Below are 23,106 nucleotides of genomic sequence, written 5' to 3'. Positions count from 1 at the left end.
TTAAAATTGTATTTTTTTGCACATTTTTTATAATTATTTAAGAAAATATATACATTTATGTAAAATGTTCTTAAATTTTTAAAATTATAAGAAACTATTTTTTGTTCTTACTTTTAAAAACACAATACTAAAAACTAAAAACACAACCAAAGCATTTCTTAATTAGTCTAATTTTATTGTAACTTTATCACTGAACTGACAAAAAAAAAGATATTCAGATACGTTTGCATTGGAGGATTTTGAGTGTATATATTGTTTTTTCTTCCTCAAGTTTTTCAAATGTTTAATCAACATTGCAAGAAGAAATTTTTGTGGCACATACACAAACACAAACACAATCAATATCAATTGAATTGTTAATCTGTTGGACTTGGTCTTCTTCCTTGGTTATATGCCATTACTAATTTTTCTGAAACTTTTCTTATAGAAGAAGAAGAAGAACCCATTATTGTAATGAGAAGCCACGCTTTGTTGTGCAGTTTGGACACCACAAGCTTGGCGCAGATTATTCAAACATGCGCCGAAACGAAGCAGCTAATCAAAGGCAAAGAGCTTCATGCTCAGCTTCTTCTTACATGGTATCCTATATGTACATTTCTCACCAACCATCTAATTACCATGTACTCAAAATGTGGAGCTATTCACTACGCTCACAACCTGTTCGACAAAATGTCTCAAAGAAACATTGTTTCCTGGACAGCTATGATCACTGGGTTTTCTCAAAACTTGTGGTTACCAGAAGCATTAAAAGCCTTTTCCCAAATGAGAATTTCTGGTATGAACCCAACCCAGTTTGCATTAGCAAGTATCATCAAAGTTTGCTTGTCTCTCAGGTCGATTACACTCGGGAAGCAAATGCATTGTCTTGCTTTAAAATCCGGGCTTGATTCGAATCTCTATGTGGGGAGTAATTTGGCTGATATGTACTCCAAGTGTGGAATGATGATTGATGCCTGCAAGTTCTTTGAGGTTATTCCATGTAAAGATGCTGTGTTGTGGACTGCAATGGTTGATGGATATGCAAAGAATGGTGAGTCTGAAAAAGCTTTGGTAGCTTTTAAGAGGATGATTAAGGATGGGATTCTTATGGATCCTCATATTCTTAGTGCGACATTAAGTGCTTGTGCCGCTAATAAAGCTTATAAGTTTGGAATGTGTCTTCATTCCAGTGTTGTAAAGTTAGGATTTGAGTCAAAGGTTGTTGTGGGTAATGCTCTCCTAGATATGTACTCTAAAGTAGGAGACATGGAAAGTGCTTCTAATGTGTTTGTGATTGTTTCAGAACACAAAAATATTGTGTCTTTCACATCCTTGATTGATGGGTATGGCGAAATGGATAGAATTGACGATGCTTTAGACATGTTTGTTGAGTTGAGGAGGCAGGGAATTGAACCCAATGAGTACACTTTCTCAAGCTTGATCAAGGCTTGTGCCAACCAAGCTGCACTAGAACAAGGAGCTCAGCTTCAGGCCCAAGTGATTAAGCTTAATTTTGATTCAGAACCCTACATTTCAGCCAGTCTTGTTAATATGTATGGGAAATGTGGGTTGGTTGATCATTCATTTCAAGTATTCAATGAGATAAGAAACCCAACTGAGATTGCATGGGATGCCTTACTTAATGTGTTTTCACAGCATGGTTTAGGAAAAGAAATGATGGGAACATTTGACAAAATGGTTCTTGAAGTAAAACCAAATGCAATGACATTCACCAGTCTTTTATCTGGGTGCAGCCATGCTGGTTTAGTGGAAGAAGGGCTAAGTTATTTCCATTTCATGGAGAAGAAATATGGAGTAGTACCTAGAGAAGAACATTACAACTGTGTTATCAATTTACTTGGCAGGGCAGGGAGGCTTAAAGAGGCTGAAGACTTTATAAACAGTATGCCATTTGAGGCAAATGCTTTCGGATGGTGTTCTTTTCTTGGAGCTTGCAGGGTCCACGGTGATGCCGAGAGGGGCAAACTTGCAGCTGAAAGGCTGATCAAGCTTGAACCCGAAAACAGTGGAGCTCTTGTTCTGCTTTCGAATCTTTATGCGAAGGAGGGAAAATGGGAAGAAGTGAGAGCTTTGAGAACAATGATGAAAGAAGGAAACATCAAGAAGTTGCCGGGTTATAGTTGGGTTGATATTAGAGAAAAAACTCATATCTTTGGATCCGAAGATTGGTCTCATCCTCAGAGGAAGGAAATCTATGAAAAGCTTGACTGTCTTCTTGATCAGATAAAGGAAGCTGGATATGTTCCTTGCACTGCTTCAGTCCCACTTGACATAAATGACAATGAAAAGCTGCAGTTTCTTCACCATCACAGTGAGAGAATAGCTATTGCATTTGCTTTACTAAATATGCCATTTGGGAAACCAATTATAGTTAAGAAAAATTTAAGGGTGTGTTTGGATTGCCATTCTGCGATCAAGTTCATCTCTAAGGTGACTGGGAGAAAGATTATTGTTAGGGATAGTAGCAGATTTCACCATTTTGCAGATGGGTGGTGCTCTTGTGGAGATTACTGGTAACAGTTTAGATTTTACAGGGTCTGAGATTCAATGGCCAAAGATATAGTTTATAGAATCTGATCAGCCATAAATTTATTCAACAAATAAACTCTGGTAGCTAAAAAAATCTACAGTGTTTTCAGCCTAGTCTTTTCAACTTTCAATTTTCAATGACTCGGAAGATAATTTAGATAGCTTAAAATCAGAAAGTGATGTAAGGCATTATGAGAGCCTCAGAAATTGGTTGGTAATCAATGCAAACCAATTTTTTTGAACCATTGGTGGCTCTACATAACTCTCAATGGAAAATTCTGTACAAGCCAATATCTATTCAAATTTGATAAGAAAAAGAAAAGAACAAGCTCCGAGCACTTGAGCATGGTTCTTAGGCACACAAACAAACACCTGAGAACATATTATTACCCTCTACTTGATACTGGTATATATGCTATATATCAGGGAAAAACAACTAACAAAGGGCACGACACGTATCTAAATACCTAGCAAGGAGTATATTAAAATCCTAAGAAGGGATGCTAAACTCAAAGAACGAATTTGGATTAGATCAAGCATGAAGTTTTATTGGGAGATATCCAACACACGTCAGACTCTTGGAAAACGTGAGCGCCCTTTCTTCTTCAAGAAATCGGGAATTTCGACTGCACTACCATCGGTGTAAGAGGATGGCCGCCGATTGATTCCAAGGCTGATGTCTCCTTGTGCCTGCATCCAGTATGATTTTGGAAAATAAGAGATTCTGCATTAATTATGAGAAGATGGGAAAGGAGAGGAGAGGCAGGGCTCACTCATACCTGGACTGGCCTTCCTTCGGTTTCTTCTTGGCGTTTGAATCCAGTTGCAATAAGAGTTATGCTAACCTGAATAGAAACATGTGATAGCAACATCATCAACCATATTGCTTATGCTAATTTCTTTATTTGTCAACTTAAGAATGAGGGTGAACTTACTTGACCACTGAGTGATGGATCTATTACAGCTCCGAATATCAAATTTGCAGTTGGATCCACAAGGTCGTATATAACCTCTGCTGCAGCATTCACCTACCAGGATACCAAGTCCAAAAATATTAGAGAGAGAGAGAGATAAAGGGGTGGGGAGGTTGGGGGCAGGTATTAGCACCTCAAATAGGGTCAAATCGCTTCCTCCGGTTATGTTCCACACAATTCCGGTTGCCCTCTCAATCCCAATGTCTAGTAAAGGAGATTGAATGGCATTTAATGCAGCATCTCTGGCCCTAGTCTTCCCTACTCAAAAATAAGCACCACAGGATTAATATCTCTTCATATGAGCATTTTGAAAAACTTAAATAAGGTAAGCAAAGACATTACACAACTTATTCTTATATTTCTGTAAACAAAGGTCCAGGGTCCAAGTGACATTTGGCATACATTATGGAATTGTGTAACCAATTTAGTTTTCATCCTGTCCAGTGTCCACTCATACATGATATTTCAACTATATAACTTTCGAGAAGTTCAAATCATTTCTAAATACTACCCAAGAGAAAGTGTACAATGAAGTTGCTATAATGCTAACTCAAGATAATTTTGTTTAATAAATTTGGTTCTAGAAAAGAAAATCATAAAATCAAGTAAACTCGTCATAATATTAGAATTGTAACATTTTCACCTGTTGCAGTTCCTATTCCCATCAGTGAAGAGCCAGCACTAGCCATTATAGCCCGCACATCAGCAAAATCCACATTTACAAGCCCAGGTATCTGCCATTAAAATAGCTCAGCACCAGTTAAAGTGTAAGGTCTATGTGAATTCGAGATATAGATTCAAAGATATTAGTGCAGGCAGACTTAATAATAGCACCGCCATCTTACACATACAACCTAGAAGAGGTGAAAACTTGTAAACAGAATTCAAAGCTTCAATTACCATTTGTAGTTAGTTTACTCATAGGGAAACAAAATCCCCTAACTACAGTCCTAACCTATTTACACGATTGAAAAGCGTCAAACACATAGGAATGATCAGTGAATGGCCTTAATAAAGACAGCACCACGAAAAAACCTACATCACCAATTTCCCCAAAATTTTGTTTGCTTCTACTCAATTCATAATAACCACATTAATAACTAGATAAGGTACAAAAATCCCAAATCAGACCTATTTCTAAAATCAAATCAAACATTGGCTGGACATCATAGAGGATCCAAAAGAGAGGAAAAAGCTCAAACAAATACAGTTTCATACCGTGATTATATCAGAGATACCACGAACACCTTGTCGAAGAATATCATCTGCCAGGTTAAATGCTTCTGTTACTGGGGTAGACTGAGAAACTGCTGTCAATAACTTGTCATTTGGAATGACTATCAGCGTATCGACATTCTCTCTTAAAGCAGCAATTCCTTCTTGTGCTTGAACTGCCCTCCTCCGCCCCTCAAAAGAAAAAGGAGTTGTAACAATACCCACAGTCAATATTCCCATCGACTTTGCGACCCCAGCAATTACAGGAGCACCACCTGTGCCGGTACCTCCACCCATTCCAGCCTGCAGAGCACACAAACAAGGTGACTTACTGACAAAACAAACTCAGAAATTCATTCCTACAGCATAATCACCAAACGCAGTCTAAACTGAGAACTTAGAACGTATTAGAACTGAACTTACTGTAACAAAGACCATGTCTGATCCATGAAGTGCTTCCTCTATTGATGTTTTGCTTTCTTTGGCAGCATTCATGCCTATCTCCGGGTTTCCACCAGCACCAAGACCCCTAGTAAGCTCCTGACCAATTTGTAGACGGTTCTCAGGATAGACAGGAGACATTCTCATCGCTTGAATATCTGTGTTAACAATCCAGAACTCCACACCCTTCATTGCACTCTCTATCATGCGATTTACAGCATTCGACCCGCCACCACCAACACCAATAACCTTGATCTTTGCTTCATTGTAACTAGTCGTACTCGATGTGTCTGCTAAACTCTCAGTAACACTTCCACTGGAACTATCTTTTCTTGGATTGTTGGAAGTGTTGTTACCTTCCCTAAGCATTGAAATTTCAGGGTGTAGATTCAGAAAAGGGTCTTTATTCTGATATGAATTAACATTGTGAGACTTGGAAGAACACTTGATTTGAGGCAAATGTGATTTTTGGCCTAAACCCAAATATCCATTCTTGTCATCATACAGTTTCCCACTGAAACTTCTTCCAAAATGGTTCTCTGCTTGAACTCTCCCTCTAAGTACAGTAAGAACCCCTGCTGGGTTTCGAGCATCCGAAAGGGTAACATAGGCTGAAGTATATGTCGCCATCTTAAAGTGGCAAAATTCGGATCTAAGAGAGAAAAGGGAAGATAATAAATGCAGCAAATTTAAACCCAAAAGTGTATATTCTACCACAAATCTATCCTCCAAAACCTGTTAATCAAAGCCAGCCAGCAAACGACAATTAGTAAAAACGACGTATTAAGGAAAAGAAAAAGCCTAATTCAACTACCCTAACCAAGACTCAAGAGCAAACAATAACCTGAGCCAAGTAAATGTACTATAAACTATAACTGAAAATCAAGCCAAAAATTTGCTAGAGTATGAATACTCCATCAAAATCAACTAACCCCTAAAACCCCAGAAAGCTACGACCCAACTAATTATCCCAAATGCATTAAAAAAAAAACAATAAAAGTCGCAGCAACCATAAACCCCAGTGATAAAAATAAGCAAGAAACAACAATTAATAAAAAAAATCCTGAGAATTGCATCAAAAGTATAGATGGGAGTAGAAAATGTCACCTGGGGTTTAGAGAAACAGAACAGTGGTGAGAAATTTGGAGAGGCTTATCTATATCTACCAAATGGGAGCAAGAAAGAGTGGCGCAAGCATTTGGGTAGTGAGCCAGGGAAGAGGATCGAAATGGTGTTGAGTTGCGCCGGCCTTGGACACTGAATTAGGTAGTGTACAGCATTTTTGAGGAAGCTCACTGGGTTTATTGTGATAATGATGTCGAAAGCATCAAATAATCCTGTGAAAGGGAGCAAATGGTAGCAATTTTGCTTTTTTAGCGCAACGGTTCTCATTTGTTCACAACTATACAAAACGACAATTTTATTTGCATTATAACCCCACTATACCTTACCATACCAATTCTATATCATTAAGCCCCTTATTTTATTATTTTCCACCTTCATAAGCTTTTTTTTTTTTTTAAAGAAACTTTCATCAACTGCAATGTGTTAATTTGTATTGAATTGTATCTTTTTATATGATAATAAATTGGATTATTCATTATATTGGGATGTGTTAATGTTGTATTGTGTAGTTAATTTTATAATGTAAATTGTCTCCAAAAATTAAAATTTAAAAGAACTATTGAATTAGACATCAATTTTTCATTGAAATTATTTTCCAAAATCAAGGTTTTATCATGGACTCGGATCGATACATAATAAAATTTATCTAAAATTTGTAGACTTCATATTTCCATATCTGAAAACAAAAAATGAAAACGGAAAAGAGTTTAACATGTTTACATTACTGTTTTATAATTATTTTTGTTATTTTTATTTATTTATTTATTTTTGAATTATATTTTTTTTTTTTAACAATATCTTTAAAAGTTAGGTTCATAGTTAATGGCATTAACAGCCAAAGTAGGTGTTTTACTAGAAACCAGCAGTGGTAATTATGTAAGAGGAAGTATGGTCCAATTTTACATATTTTTGTTGTAGTCTTTTTTTTTTTTTTTTTTTTTTTTTTTTTTTTTTTTGTGAAAATTAGATATTTTGAAGCATATAAATAAACTCAAGTTTCATATTAAAAAGAGAAAGAAAAAAGAAGTTATCTATCAAAGGTTATATAAGCAAACAATGACAATGAGTGTAGAAGTCTTAACAAAAATGATTGACTAAAAAGTACACCTGCCATTTTATATGCATATTTTCAATTATCTACATTACAACGTATTGACTTATAGAAACAATATTGAGAAAAAAAAAACTACATTTCAGTGTCAATTATTATAGAACAATATTGTATTTGAGGAGACTACTCATGCTTCTGTTGGTGGAAGGTGCAATAAAAGCCAAAAGCTGAAGCATAGTAGCTTATGGTTCCCAGTATAAGGAACAAAGCATAGGACATACAAACATGGTATCCCAAAATACGTAGCATCAATGATTCATCCATGTTTATCCTTGAGAAGAAGTAGATGCCATAACAGAACATGAAAATGGCTGGTGCTCCCCCACGTAATACAGATCTGTTATACACACATAAAAAACACAAAATCACATTTGTTAACACAAGCATTAATAATTTAAATATGATTGAGGAATAATATTACCTCCACCACCAGTGATGATCATTCCAGGATATCTGCCTAGCAGTGAAACCAATTGCCAGGAACACATTGGTTATGACAAGCGTAATGAATGAAGTAATCAAAGGTTGAAACGTGTTGCAAATCTTGAAATTCCACAAGCTTGCAAAGATGTTGTCCATCTTTGGTAAAATTACAATGAATGGCACTAGGCCACCAAACAGGAACTGAAACTCTGTCTTGGTGTACCAAGGCTGCTGACGAGTCTCTCTTTGTAAATTTCTCGTGGGACATATTGGTTGAGATTCTGGCTGGAAATAATGCCGAGCAATGATACCAGTTAGAATAACCACAACGCTTGTGACAAGTCCCCAATCGACTATGTTTTGAAAGATACCACCCAATTCTGCTACTTCGGATATCCCAAACTCCATTATCACTAAGCCGTATGCAATCAAAACTGTTGAGATTGCTGGAATAAAGAATAGAGTTCCAGCTTGCAAAATACATTCATTCTGTATATATGAGATTAAGATATCAGTTGCATGCATGAAAAACATAAGATGGAAATGATATTACAGTGGTTGAAATTAGGCAGAGGAATTATTACCCAACCAATTGATGTGAATCTAGAATGAAATGAAGTAGCCTTATACCCCAGAATGAAAGAGGTAAAACAATATGTTCTCATTATTTGAGAAGAAAGTGATTTGAAATTGCAAAAATTCAAGGAACCCCTGTATGCCAAAATGAAGAAGATACAGACCCTGCAGATTGAAGCATATTAGCAATATTGAATAACTGTGTGGTAAAGAGAAATTATTCCTAGGAAACTTTATATACAAATATGGTGAATTACATAGCAAGCAGGTGAATTCCATTCCCAAGAACAGCACCGAGTAGTGATGTGTAAGGAGGACATTTGCAGTTATCACCATGGACGGGATGCTGATTATTAACTCGGCAATCTGAATGGTCTTGATCTCTGGAACAGAACCTGCAGTACAAGTGATCATACCGATCCAAGTAATTGATCAAGTATGGCACAGTCACTGTGAGGATTAGCCCAACCCAAACAAGAGTGACAATTCCCCAATACAACACTTTCGAATTCCACAGACCACCAGCTTCTCTAACCCTCATAAGCTCCTCATCAAATAAAGTGTCACCCGAGGACTGACCAAGATTTTCGGGTTCTTCAACCCAGCGGACAGAATAGGTAAACTTGACTTTATTTGCAGCAAGTTCAGCTATGTCCACAGAAGAGCTATAATTGCTCAAAACACTAATGTCTTTAACATGGGTCCTCCAGTACTTAACATAGAAATGAATGTGTGTAACAAGAAAATACTTTGGGGTTGTGAGTTTTTTCCCATTTTCCTCATACACAATCTTTCCCACCATACCCCGGAAAAGATGTTTGTTGTAGCTCATCTCGTACATAAGATTTCTTTCGATAGCACTCCTAAATTTCATTGCTTCATCCTCTGTCAAAGTCTTCTCACATAGTGTTTTTGTATCAATGTTCTTTCGAAATTGCAACTCATACTGCGTAAGAATGAAGCAATCCCCGGCTAAAAGCTCTTCGAATGAACTTATCTTCTCGATTTGTGATTCTATAATTCATACAAACAAGTACATTTTAGACAGAATCAAGTATATTATCATCAGATCATACATAATTAGAAAAAGAGTATCAACCTATTTGATTATTAACAAATTAACAAGGTGATTTCATACCTGCTGGGGGACAAAATGGAAAGTCAAAGTAAGGGTACTTGTCACTGCAATTGGTAAATCATTACAACGAGTTAAAAAAAAGCAAGAATCACAAAAACTAGGCGATTAGTTCTAAGTATTCAGATTTCGGTGATGAACTTTTTCTCAGCAACAAAACATCTAATTTAACAATTTCTTTGAGCTATGTTTGACAACCAAGAAAATGAAGGAAAAATCTCAAACAGTTAATAAGCTAAAGATACTCGAAATCTTTTACAATGATGAAGTAAAATTAATCATTCCTTATTTCAACCGAGTACTTTTGTTTTTCTTTTATTTCTTGTCTCTCTCTTTTCCTTTCATTTTCTCAGGAACCAAACAAATTAAAGAACCACAAAACTCAAGTACTAAACTCAAATTAATAAAGAATTTAAACAAGAGAGTGATGATTAAACTGTACCAACGATTTTCAAGAGAACGAAGTCTGTTGGCGAAAATGGGAATCTTATATCCTTGGTAGATCTTTCCACGCGGTGGACGAACGGGATGAAGTGTTGAGAATTTTCTTGAAGAAATTACGAGAGGTAGTAACATCGCCATTAAAACCAGCAGACTCACCAATACCATAGTCCTTTTTTTTCTAAAACTCAATACCATAGTCATTACTCGCTCCAACGCCATGGATTCTAGAAAGAAAGAGAGAGAACAAGAGTTTGTATCGTTTGAATGAAGGCATGAAAAGGTGTTACTGTGTTCAAAGAATTAAGAAAATCGCTATTTATATTGTTTGGTTTCTTGAAAGGTTGTTTGTTATTTTCCAAGATGGCGGGAAAATCAGTTAGAGACTGTTAAGAGTGACAGTTGAAGGTTACAGTATTTTAGGAAAACAGAATCAACTCACATTATTCCAATACAAAATTTTATCACACCAGTATTCTGTTTATGTTGGTCCACGTCCAAAGAAAAGTCCCTTACTGACCAATAAACCATGCCAAATATAGCTTAGAAGGATCAACCTCACCATATGGCAAGGCTATCAATAGGAATGGCAATTTGAGCGTTTTTTTGCAGGCCCGGGCCCGGCCCGGCGGAACAACGATAGCCAGATTGATTTGAGTTTTTATCGGACCGGGCCAAAATGCTATCGGGTCGTGTCGGTCCGGGTCTGTGACGGGTCGGGTCGGCCCGATTGACACTCTTAGCTATCAACCTACTCATATTAAGAAGAAATTACATTTTTTATAAATTTTCATGCCTTTACATAAATAGGATTTTTATTCTAAAATATAGAAAAATGAAGTAAGAGTAACCGTTAGAGGGTTTATGCTGTTTTTTTTTTAAAAAAAAATTCTCATAATTGTTTTTTTTTTTTTTTAAAAAGACATATTTTTACAAACTCATAATTTAGAAACCATAAAAATAAAAATTCCCTCATTATTAAACTACGCGAATTATTGTTTATTGCTGACTACTTTTGAAAACTATAATAATAGTTGTCTTGCAGTATCACTCTCTTAGAGTTTTGTTGGATCTTTATTAAAATACGGAATTTTCACACCACATGAAATTTTTCATTTTTTCCTTTGAGGTTCTGTTTTGTTTTCTACGACAATATATTTTCAAAAAAAAATTCTTGTGGTAGTACTTTTATAAAAGTTAATTCAAATTCTAATATTTTTATGAGTTTTCCTTAAAATAATAAATAGTATTTTTAAAAATCACTAAAAAGTATGTGTATTTTAAAAAGATTTTTTAAGACACTTGTGTTGGGTGGGCTGGCCCTGACTCCAAGTTAGCTAATGTAACTTGCATTGTTGTGAGATCTCTTGAAATTATGCTTTGGGTTTAGACACCACATATTGATATTGTAGCTAGTAGTTGTTGTTATTGTTATGGTTGTGTTATGATTCATGAATCTCTAACCATGCATTTTTTTCTTTCATAATCTGTATGGTTGTGACATTTCAATATGAACCATCTTGAAATAGTATATGCAACTTGCACCTTCTATTATAGTATAGAACTTAAATAGCGAGTGCATTATTTTTGTTTCAAAGCATCTATAGATATTACAATTTATATATATAGTATATTTATTGTACTTATAGTAATTATTTGGGTAAATATTATTTTAAAAAGTTATTAATTGGACTATTTGTTTTGTTAAATAACAAAATGGATCGTATTTTTTACAATTATACAAATAAAACCTGAGCTTAATTTTTAACAATTTTATTGTTTAATTTAACAAACTTTAAGATAATTTTTAACACGAACAGATACAGAAAATGTAACTAGTTTTTTCATAACATCTCTAAATCGGATAATTATGAAGTTTTATTTTGAGAAAAAATCAATTTAGGGTCTTATTTTTAATTTTAAAAAATACAAAGTCCATTTTATTATTTAACAAAATAGATGGTCAAATTAATAACTTTGCAAAATACAAAGTGCAAAATAGTATTTTTTTTTTTTTTGAAACAATTCTTACATTAACAAACATCATTACAGAGAATTCGGCACATCAAACAACACATATAAAAGCAAAAATTTTGAATAGTATTTACCCTAACTATTTTTACAAAATTTTGAATGATTTATAAGCATTTAAAATAGTGCTCACATATAAAAGCCAAAACTAAGTACATAATAACTTCATTATAAAATCAATTGTTAGTGTATTATAATTCTTTCTTAAAAACAGACATAAAACCGAATTTAAAATAAAATAAATTTAATTATATAACCCATCACCCATTTTACACTTGGTACCTTCAAAAGCATAAGAACCTTTCCCTTTTATTACAATATTACAAGACTACCCTTACAACCGACTCTGATATAACCAATTCTTGGTCTGTTTTACTTTGTATCAGCTGAGTTAGTTATTCCCAACTAACTCAGCTCACTATAAATAAGAGTCTCCTTCTTGTAATTGTATTCATACTGTTTGGAAAATAATAACAGATCTAACAGAGCAATTTACTCTGTTCTCTTCATCTTTTCTCTGCATTTTCTCTCATATGGTATCAGCAGACAATCAAGATCCTTCTTCAATGGCTAGACCCACAACCCGTTCTCAGGATGGCATTCCCCCATCTACTTCTGAGAATCAACACCCGGAGTCTAACCCTGACACTACTTCCGCACCTCCATTAATGGATACCTCGATCGCTACTCGACGGAACAACAATCCAAGATCTCGGATCCAGCACGAACCAGAACCGATCGCACCAGCAAACTCCTCTCCTGCACCTATTGCTACTGATCCTCCTGTTCAGGCTCGACGTTCTTTAGCCGATCGATTGGCTCATGAAGATGTATCTAGCCCGTTCTTCCTCAGCAATGCAGATCACCCAGGATTGGTCTTAGTTTCCACCGTGCTCAATGGCACCAATTACCAATCTTGGAAACGAGGAATTATGATGGCTCTCACGGCAAAGAACAAATCTGCCTTCATTGATGGCTCTCTTCCTCGCCCAGTCGCTGGTAACACCCTTCTCCCTTCTTGGATTCGTTGCAATAACATGGTCATGTCTTGGCTTGTTAATTCTGTTTCCCCCGAGATAGCACAAAGTATCATGTACTTTGATCTTGCTACCGATATGTGGCATGATTTGCAAGAAAGATTCAATGAGGGAAATGGCCCTCGAATCTTTCAACTTCAAACCCAATTAACACATCTTCAACAAGGTGATCACTCCGTCACCTCTTACTTTACAAAGCTCAAAATCCTTTGGGATGAGCTAAAAGAATTTCAACCCAACACTTCTTGCACTTGTGGTGCAATGAAAGTTTTTTTGGAATATTACAACCGAAACCAGGTCCTACAGTTTCTTACTGGTTTAAATGAGTCCTACGCTTCGGTTCGAGCTCAAATTCTCCTCAATGAACCCCTACCCAATCTCTCAAGGGTATTTGCCATGATTGTTCAAGAAGAGAGACAACGCACTCTTGGCTCTTCCACAGTTCCTTCAGCTGCCTCTGCCCGTGCGCCTTCAAACAATCCTCCCCCAAAATCCAAGAAGCCAAGACCCTCTTGCACTAATTGTGGCAAGCCAGGTCACTATGTTGATAAATGTTACTTCCTTCATGGCTTTCCTCCCGGCTATGGTGATAAAAAGAAGCAAGAAAAGGCCAAACCCGCTGCCAATCACACCAGCGCTAACTCAGATGCTATTCCCACTTCAACATCCAACTCAGATCTGAATACACAATGCCAACAACTCATTTCCCTCCTCAGCCAACAATTGACTCAAAATGCTACCCGTGAGGACATCAATACTCTCCCAGCTGCTTCCAACATGGCTGGTAAGTCAAATCTTTTTCCTATATATTCATGGATCATTGATAGTGGGGCAACTCATCATATGTGTGCCACAAGAAGCCTCTTTCAAACTTTTTCCAGCAACGTTTTTCCCACACATGTGGTGCTTCCTACTGGTGCAAACATACCAGTAAAAGGGATCGGTACAGTCCATTTAAACAAGCATATTACACTTCAAAATGTGCTCTTTGTTCCCACCTTTAATATCAACTTATTTTCTCTTACTGCCTTCATTGATAATACCCTTACTAAGGTTATCTTCTCTAATGATTCTTGCTCTATACAGGCTCCTTCTCCGAGCATGGTGATTGGGACAGCTAAACGGCTTGGGAAACTCTATGCAATTCAACAAGAGCACAACCCCATACTTCAGCCCAATTGTTGTCTTTCCTTACATAATAATGTAGATCAATGGCATTCACGCCTTGGTCACCCTTCAATGTATATTTCCAATACATTCAATAAAAGAATTAACTCTAGTTTTCCCATTTCAGCAAATCAATTTTGTCATATTTGCCATCTTGCAAAACAAAAGAAATTACCATTTATCTCCAACCATAACTTTGCTGAAAATGCCTTTGATTTACTTCATTTGGACATTTGGGGTCCATTCCACATAATTAGTATAGAAGGCTATCGATATTTCCTCACAATTGTTGATGATGCATCTCGATTTACTTGGACTTTTATGCTTAAAACTAAAGCTGAAGCGCAAACTATCTTTCCCACATTTTATAACATGATCTGCACACAATACAATTCCACAATTAAAGCAATTCGATCCGATAATGCTAAAGAACTTGCAATGTCCGCTTTTTATGCCTCCAAAGGCATAATTCATTACCACTCATGTGTTGAACGTCCTCAACAAAACTCTGTTGTTGAACGCAAACACCAACATCTCCTTAACATTGCACGCGCTTTATGTTTTCAATCTCATTTGCCCCTTGCTTATTGGGGATATTTAATTGCTACTGCAACTTACCTCATGAACCGAACTCCTTCGGTCCTCCTAAAAGGCAGTACCTCCTTTGAAAAACTTCACTTAAAACCACCAAATTATGACCATCTCCGAGTATTTGGATGCTTAGCATATGCCTCCACACTCACCTCCACTAGGCATAAATTTTCGCCAAGAAGCCGTGCATCCGTGTTCATTGGATACCCACATGGCATGAAGGCTTACACCCTTCTTGACATCCAAACGAAACAAATCTACCATTCAAGAGATGTCATCTTTCATGAAAACGCATTTCCTTTTCTTGGTCAAGGTTCCAACAATTCCATCGATATATTTTTTCAATCTCACTGTATACCTGCCAATCGTTCAATAAATCTCACCAATCCACTTACAAATAATATGCATACTCAACATCCAACTACTACTGCTACGGGTTCTCACACTAAGGAAGACAATGTTACTGGTGTTGTTCCCACACCAGCAACAAACAACACATATGACCCTGCTGCAGAACCGATTCCTAGTGTTGTCCCCAAACCAGCAATAAACAACAATCACAAGCCTTCTGGTGTCGACAAACCTCTCACACCATCAGCACCTACTGGTGTTACTCTCACACCAGTAACCCCTGCTAATACTCACCCAACAACACCTTCCATTGGTGTCAATAACCCTTCAGTTCATGTTGAACCTACTGGTGTCATTCCCACACCAGATGCTTCAACACATAATAACATTCCCACTACACAAAAATCAATTCAACCAGCTCCAGCAATTAAATCAAAAGCTGGCCGTCAGATTACCAAACCACCTCATCTCAATGATTATGTATGCCACACTCATTCAACGGCTTACCCCGTTGAGGAGTTCATATCTTATGCCAAACTTAGCCCCCACTTCCGAGCGGCTGTTTTAGCTGCCTATTCTCACATTGAGCCTACCTCGTATAGTAAAGCCTCCCAATTCAAACATTGGCTCCTCGCTATGGACAATGAAACTCAGGCCCTTGAAAAAAACCATACTTGGACTATCACCAAATTACCTCCCGGCCACAAAGCCATTGGATGTAAATGGGTATACAAAGTCAAGTATAATGAGCAGGGTGAGGTTGTACGATTTAAAGCTCGTCTCGTCGCCAAAGGATTCAATCAAAAACTGGGAATCGATTACCTTCAAACCTATGCTCCTGTAGCAAAATTCAACACACTCAAAATTTTGCTAGCTCTTGCAGCAATGAACAACTGGAACGTTCATCAACTTGACATTAACAATGCCTTTTTGCATGGCGATCTCCATGAAGAAGTGTACATGAAATTACCTCCAGGTTACAAAGCACCACCCGATTCGGTTTGCAAACTCAATAAGAGTATCTATGGGTTAAAACAAGCTTCCCGACAGTGGTATGAAAAGCTTAGCACTACTCTCACCACTGTCGGCTTCATTAGATCCCTATCCGACAACTCACTTTTTATCAAAAACACCAATACTTTCTTTCTCGCCATCTTAATCTATGTCGATGACATTATCGTAGCTAGCAACAATGACATGGCAATTACTCATTTCAAAATCTTTCTCGATAAACAATTCAAACTTAAAGACATAGGCACTCTAAAATTTTTTCTTGGACTCGAAATTGGTCGCACAAAGAATGGAATTTCCATTTCTCAACGGCCCTTTACTCTCCAATTACTCACGGATACGGGTTATCTTGGCACTAAGCCTGCCTCAACACCTATGGAAACCAATCTCAAGCTTAGCAAAGATAAAGGCAAGCCATTGTCCGACCCTACAATCTATAGAAGCCTTATAGGCAAATTGATCTATCTCACCATAACACGGCCTGACATAACTTACGCCGTCAATCACCTAAGTCAATTTCTATCTTCTCCTCGAGCACCTCATCTCCACGCTGCTCATAGAATACTTCAATACCTCAAAAGGACTCCTGGACAGGGCATTTTTTTCCCTGCCACCTCCACTCCCCAACTATCTGCCTATGCTGAGACCAATCTGTCCCCCACCAACGTTCAGTTATCTTTCTTTGCCGATGCAGATTGGGGAGCTTGTCAAGACACACGGCGCTCCATTTCCGGGTATTGCGTCTTCCTTGGACAAGCCTTAGTCTCTTGGAAATCCAAAAAACAACAGGTTGTTTCTCGCTCTTCAGCCGAAGCCGAATATAGAGCCATGGCTAATGCCACATCCGAAGTCACATGGATCCTTGCACTCCTCAAAGATTTTGGCATCTCACTCAACAAACCTGCCTCTCTCTACTGCGACAACACAGCAGCTATCCACATTAGTGAAAATCCAGTCTACCATGAGCGCACCAAACATGTTGAGATCGATTGCCACTTCATTCGAGAAAAAGTTCAACAAGGCGTCCTCAAGTTACTTCATGTTTCATCAAACAACAACCTGGCTGACATCTTTACCAAAGCTCTGCTACCAACACCCTTCAACAACATTGTCTCCAAGCTGAACACTTCGAATATCTACACTACAGCTTGAGGGGGGCTATTACAATATTACAAGACTACCCTTACAACCGACTCTGATATAACCAATTCTTGGTCTGTTTTACTTTGTATCAGCTGAGTTAGTTATTCCCAACTAACTCAGCTCAATATAAATAAGAGTCTCCTTCTTGTAATTGTATTCATACTGTTTGGAAAATAATAACAGATCTAACAGAGCAATTTACTCTGTTCTCTTCATCTTTTCTCTGCATTTTCTCTCATACCTTTTCCATCCATGGAGTTTAAAGGAACTCGTAAATCACAATAGATGTACGGTTGACTGTAAGGAACGTTAATCCTCAACTTACCAAGCTTTGTCCGTACAAAAACAGAAAACCCTACAACAATATTGTAAGTCCCATCTCTCATCTCATCACCGAAACGACAAAGGAAGTTCTCACAATTGGAGCCAAACGACAACATGTGGCTCCCTTGAAAAACTACACCCAAGGTGGTTGTCGTTTTGTGTTTTAGGTAGAACGGCGTTAAGACCACTTTGGTCAACTGATATTGGCCCTGAACAAAGGCCGTGGCTTCAATGTCGTCGCAATAAATGTCCACAAAGGCGTTGGGGTTTGTAACTGCAATGTTGAGTGACATGTCGTATGAGATGAAAAAGGTGTCGTTTGTGTTGTTTTTGAGAGATAAGTTGGTGAGGAAAGCGTCGTTTATGTAAACTTCCAGTTTGGGGGTATTTAGCCATAGGACAAAGCCAACTATGAGGATAATACATAGTAGAGAAGTAAGTGTGTTGTAGAAAAATTCAGAGAGCCGAAAGAATAAGAATTTTATTTGCAGAGCCATTGATAAGGGATTGAGAGAGATAAATGTTTTTGTATTGAATGGTAATAATTAATGACAGTTATGATTAAATCCCAATAAGATATGTCAATTAGAATTGTCTCTAATATAAAGGAACTAGATTTGGGAAACAAATCTTAATATATCAAGTAATGATTATTACATACTAAATTAAATTAAAATATTTACATTTTATACTAATTTTGAAAATTTTACATTTATACTTTTTTTTTTATATATCTTTTTCTGTTTTTCTCATTAATTTCTTTTTTTTTTCTTACATGACTTCTTTTTTTCTTATATAAGTTTGGGTTAACGATTTGCGAATCGTGTAACTCATCAATTTGTAAGAGCTTCCAGTTCTTTAGCTGATTGTACGTACAGGGAATCTACAGCCCCTATTACGCTTATGGATGTAATTCAACGTGATATTCAATAAAGTTTACAAATTTTATTCAAAAAAATGTAAGTTTAGGTTATTTATTTATTTTTTCTTCTCTCTCTATTTATTTTTTTTTCTTTTCCAATTCTCTACCTCTTTCTCTATTTTTTTTCACACTAATTTTTTTTATCTTTATGGATGATTTCTCAATAGGTAATAAAAAGATTGATAAGGTGACAATTTGGTGACTTGGTATAACAGGTCACCAACAAGATTTTTTTTTTTTGAAAACAAAGCTATATTTATTTTCTTAATTATGGTAATTCTAACCAATTAGAAATTATTTTTAGAAATAAATTTACTTTGCTTAAATTACTATATTATCTTTACACTAAATATAAAAATATATTAAATATGAAAGATTTATTTGTTGGGAGGAACAACACATTCGTTTTTTTTTTTTAATGTTCATTTTTCTTGATGGGCTATAATGTTCATTAAAAAATGTTTATAAAAAGAGAAATTCATTCTTACAATCTTTTATTTATTCTTTAATACAATTTTACTTTTGTTTAAATTAATATCAATTTTGCTATTATTATATAACGTGGATCATTAATATAATATCGCCTTTTTCATATTAAAACAACAATATCACGTCATTTACTTAGGTGAGAGTGTGCAGCTTAGAATATAAGCCCACGCACTAGCTACTGTTTGAACTCTTTTTTTTTTTTTTGAAAAATAATATTTTATCTCTTTAATTATTAACGATGTAGTTTTTTAATATTTTTTATTTAGGGTATTAAATTTGATATACATTCATATTAATAATACATGAAATTTTGAATTTGGTATACTAAAATAGTGGTGTCATTTCATAGTACTCCACTTTAGTACTTTTATTACTTTTCTTATCTAATGGATCAAATGGTATGCGAGTTAAATTGTTAAATTTCAAATGAAAAGTTACTACTTAGTTTCTTATTTAGTTGCTATTTTTTTTAAAAAAATTAAAAGTTACTAATGAATTTCTTATTTCCTTGAGTTAATTTTAAAATGAAAAAATACTCATGAGTTTCTTATTTACTTCGCATAAGAGATAACTTTAAATTAAAAAATTAATCAGGATAATTGGTGTAATTGAAACATGTCTATATGTATAATTTACTTTTTGTGCTAGTGTTTGATTTTTTTTTTCTTTGTTGTGTTAGAGTTGCAATATGTGAGCTCTTGTTAGTTACTTTTTTTTTTCTTTTTATGTTTTTGTTTTATTTAATTTGATGACCTTTTTTTTTATTGTGGAATTCATTGGAAACAAACAGCAACGACCTAAACAGCCAGAGGAACCCTGAAAGGCAGGGCAAAAAACAACCAACAATACCAACTTCCAACTACAACAGGGAAAAAACTAAAATCTGCAAAAGCATGCAACAAGCTACAAACTAAGAAAAAAACCAGAACTACTACACCTACAGAAAAAACAGAAGCAGGCAGTCTAGGACCGAGTATGACCATCTGCAGCAATCGACTGCAGGAAATCATCAAAATTGGCCAAATCCAAAACTCCAAACATGTTGTTTTGGTTTGCCCATCGAGCCACAGAGTGGACCACACCATTACACGAACGAGGGGTCCAGATGACCTCATGAAGGTTGAATTTCGCCGAGAGATCAATGAACTTCTTTACCTTGTCTTGAATGTTGAAATGCAGCTTTTGGACATCGGAATCCCTGCTTTTCATAGCGCTGACTGCACTCAGCGAATCACTCTGGAAGATGACATTTCTGAAGCCGAAATTTATGGCTGCTGTCGCACCTTCGCAGCTAGCATCGACCTCCCCTGGCAGCGGGTCACTGAAGTGCGATTTGAACGTTGAGATGCCGAGGATAGTTCCATACGCATCTCTAAATACAGCTGCCCCCGTAGACTGAGATTGACCAATGGCCACATCAGAGTTACAAGCAATCCACCCTTCAGGAGGGGGATTCCACTCAGTATTAAGAGGATCGTTGCACTCCTGAATAGAGTCCAACTCACACAGCCTACTATTTATATAGTCAATTCGCACCTTCAAAGGGATAGGTTGTTTTCCATGGAGGATTGAATTTCTCTCCTTCCAAATACTTTTAAAGATAAGTGCAGCCCCTCCTAGGAAACGATTGAGATTCATAGCATATGGTCTGTTGTCTGTCTCAATAAACCATTGCATCCACTCCTCCCATTTTGATAGGAAAGGAACAGATGTTCTAACGTTCCAGGAACAACCAAACCATATAGCTCTAGCCAGAGTACATTCCCAAAATAAGTGGTAACTACTTTCCTCAGAGGATGAACAATTCGCACAAGTTATATCAGTAATTGGAAAAAGGGATCCGATCTTGCCTTTGGTGGGGAGGCAATTGGATAGGATTCTCCACCACAGAAATTTCAATCGGTTGTGAATTTTTGCGCCCCATATAATTCTCCATTTCCTGTCCAAGTTTGCATTCGGATCATGATTCGATAGCAGTCTACAGGCGGACTTAATGGAAAACTGACCATTCTGTTCCGGAAGCCAAAGCCAGGAATCATTTATCGAGCTTTCAGGTAGGGATATGTTGAGTATTCTTTTAGCATCATCCCTTGTGAACCAGTTCCGAACTAGCTCCTCATTACATTGTTGGTTCGAGATAAAGTTACTTACCAAACTCACTCCTTCAGAGGCATCAAGACGAGGCATTGGTTGTCTATTCTCGCCGGGACCCCAAGGATCGAACCATATGGAAGTTGCGTTCCCATTTCAAATTTTCCGACAAATTCCTTTTTGCAAGTCACTACGGATGCGAAGAATGGCCTTCCAAAGTGTTGTATCGGAGGCCTTAGCCTCCATGTCAAATAAGCCCACGTTCTTCATGTATTTATCGTTCATAAGTTGGCTCCACAAGGATCGGTCTGTGGTTAGAATTTTCCAAGCCCACTTCATAAGGAACGCCTTGTTCATATTCTCCGTTGTTCGAAACCCCAATCCCCCGTTAGTTTTTGGTTTGCAAAGACGCTCCCAGGCTATCGTGTGAAGTTTACGCTTGTCTTCTGTGTCGCCCCACCAAAAGTCTCTCAATAATTTGTCGATCTTATTGGCAGTAGTTGCAGGAATAACATCAGATGAGGCCACATAATTTGCCAAACTCGAACCTACTGCCTTGATCAAACAACTCTTGCCAACATTTGATAGAAGCTTTACTTTCCACCCTTGTATTATTTGCATCACTCGGTCGACCAAATGTTTTGTATCCTCTGTCCTCTTGGTTGACCGGAATAGAGGCAATCCCAAGTAGGTGGCCGATCGGTTCATTCTCCTCATACCCAGAATCGTTGCAATTGACTAAGCTTTTCTGGCCGAGACACCTTTGGAGAAGCAAACAGAGGACTTTAATAAGTTGATTTTCTGACCTGAGCTACGACAATAGGATTCAAGGCAATCTAGGAGGGATCTAGCTTCACGGGCAGTCGCCTCACCAAAAAGTATGATGTCGTCAGCAAACATTAAATGTGTTATTGGAGTTCCATTTCTAGCTAGTTTGAAGCCTTTGAGCCCACCTTCATTTTCCCTTTTGATGAGAAGGCGAGAAAGGGCTTCAGCTGCCATTATGTAAAGGGATGGCGATAACGGGTCCCCTTGCCGGAGACCTCTCTCCGGACTAAATTTCCCAACAACTGAGCCATTTAACAGAAGTTTAATTTCAGCTACGGAGATGCAAGCTTTGATCCAATCTATGAAAGGACTTCCGAAACCAATTTGATGAAGCACGGAAATGAGAAAATCCCGATCCAGTTTGTCGTAGGCCTTTTCCAAGTCTAGTTTCAGGAGCATGTATCCTCGTTTGCCTCGTCTTTTGTTCATAGAATGAACCACTTCCCTTGTGATCATTGTATTTTCAGCAATGTGCCTTCCTCGAACAAAAGCCGCTTGGTTTGGAGATATGATCCTTGGGAGTATGTATCTCAATCTTGTAGCAATAATCTTGAAGATTATTTTGTACGCCACATTGCATAGCGCGATGGGTCGGTAGTCGTTGACTGTGGATGGAGAGTCCTTTTTTGGTACTAGGACTAGTGAAGTGTCATTAATAAAGCGTGGGAGTTCAAGATGGGTGAAAAAATGAACCACCATCTCAGTGAGATCTTCATTTACTATTTCCCAGTGGTGGATGTAGAAGCTTGGGGGATAGCCATCGGGGCCAGGGGCTTTGTCCTTTCCCATATCATTAATGACTCTCTTCACTTCATCTTCACTCGGAATTTCATTCAAGAAGGTGTTGTCTTGATCTGTCAAGACTTTCTGAAACAGGCCTGGACTCAACAGAACGGGGCTTGGGTGATCTTTTGTGAAGGTCTCCTTAAATCGGTTAAGAAAGCAACGAGCAATTTTATCCTGATCTCGTATCCAGTCGCCATCCGAAGTTTCTTTGATACAATGGATATAGTTCCTTCTACGCCTTATAACAGTCGAAGCCATAAAAAACTTAGAGCACATGTCCCCTTCCTTTAGCCATTGAACTCTAGATTTTTGCCTCCAATGGATTTCTTCCCTAAGGAGAGCTTCTGAGAGTTGTTGTTTTGCAT

The 23,106-nt window shown here is 37.1% G+C and overlaps 4 protein-coding genes across 4 annotated transcripts; 1 reads left to right on the top strand and 3 right to left on the bottom strand.

Moving 5' to 3' along the window:
• The first annotated feature begins 140 nt into the window (after positions 1-140).
• On the top strand, positions 141-3,223 carry LOC115709880 (putative pentatricopeptide repeat-containing protein At1g68930). Its single transcript, XM_030638123.2, has one exon. The coding sequence runs from the start codon at positions 454-456 to the stop codon at positions 2,515-2,517; it is 2,064 nt and encodes a 687-aa protein (XP_030493983.2). The 5' UTR covers positions 141-453; the 3' UTR covers positions 2,518-3,223.
• Positions 2,589-6,607, bottom strand: LOC115709367 (cell division protein FtsZ homolog 2-2, chloroplastic). The gene is made up of 8 exons (XM_030637454.2): positions 6,267-6,607; positions 5,142-5,894; positions 4,722-5,021; positions 4,147-4,237; positions 3,637-3,761; positions 3,465-3,557; positions 3,309-3,374; positions 2,589-3,219 (listed from the first exon to the last, which is right to left on the bottom strand). Exons 2-8 carry the CDS (start codon positions 5,787-5,789, stop codon positions 3,100-3,102), a joined length of 1,443 nt encoding a protein of 480 aa, XP_030493314.2. The 5' UTR covers positions 5,790-5,894; positions 6,267-6,607; the 3' UTR covers positions 2,589-3,099.
• A 767-nt stretch (positions 6,608-7,374) lies between these two features.
• Positions 7,375-10,491, bottom strand: LOC115710997 (transmembrane 9 superfamily member 5-like). Its single transcript, XM_030639344.2, has 6 exons — positions 9,972-10,491; positions 9,533-9,576; positions 8,652-9,408; positions 8,403-8,559; positions 7,817-8,307; positions 7,375-7,732 (listed from the first exon to the last, which is right to left on the bottom strand). Exons 1-6 carry the CDS (start codon positions 10,190-10,192, stop codon positions 7,519-7,521), a joined length of 1,884 nt encoding a protein of 627 aa, XP_030495204.2. The 5' UTR covers positions 10,193-10,491; the 3' UTR covers positions 7,375-7,518.
• A 7,022-nt stretch (positions 10,492-17,513) lies between these two features.
• On the bottom strand, positions 17,514-18,122 carry LOC133035894 (NDR1/HIN1-like protein 10). The gene has a single exon (XM_061112334.1). The coding sequence runs from the start codon at positions 18,120-18,122 to the stop codon at positions 17,514-17,516; it is 609 nt and encodes a 202-aa protein (XP_060968317.1).
• Positions 18,123-23,106: the final 4,984 nt, after the last annotated feature.

The sequence above is a fragment of the Cannabis sativa genome, chromosome 3, assembly GCF_029168945.1.
Source record: "Cannabis sativa cultivar Pink pepper isolate KNU-18-1 chromosome 3, ASM2916894v1, whole genome shotgun sequence".
In the NCBI taxonomy this organism is placed as follows: domain Eukaryota; kingdom Viridiplantae; phylum Streptophyta; class Magnoliopsida; order Rosales; family Cannabaceae; genus Cannabis; species Cannabis sativa.
Note: the sequence above shows the minus strand (reverse complement) of the source record. Positions and strands in the feature narration are given on the sequence as shown.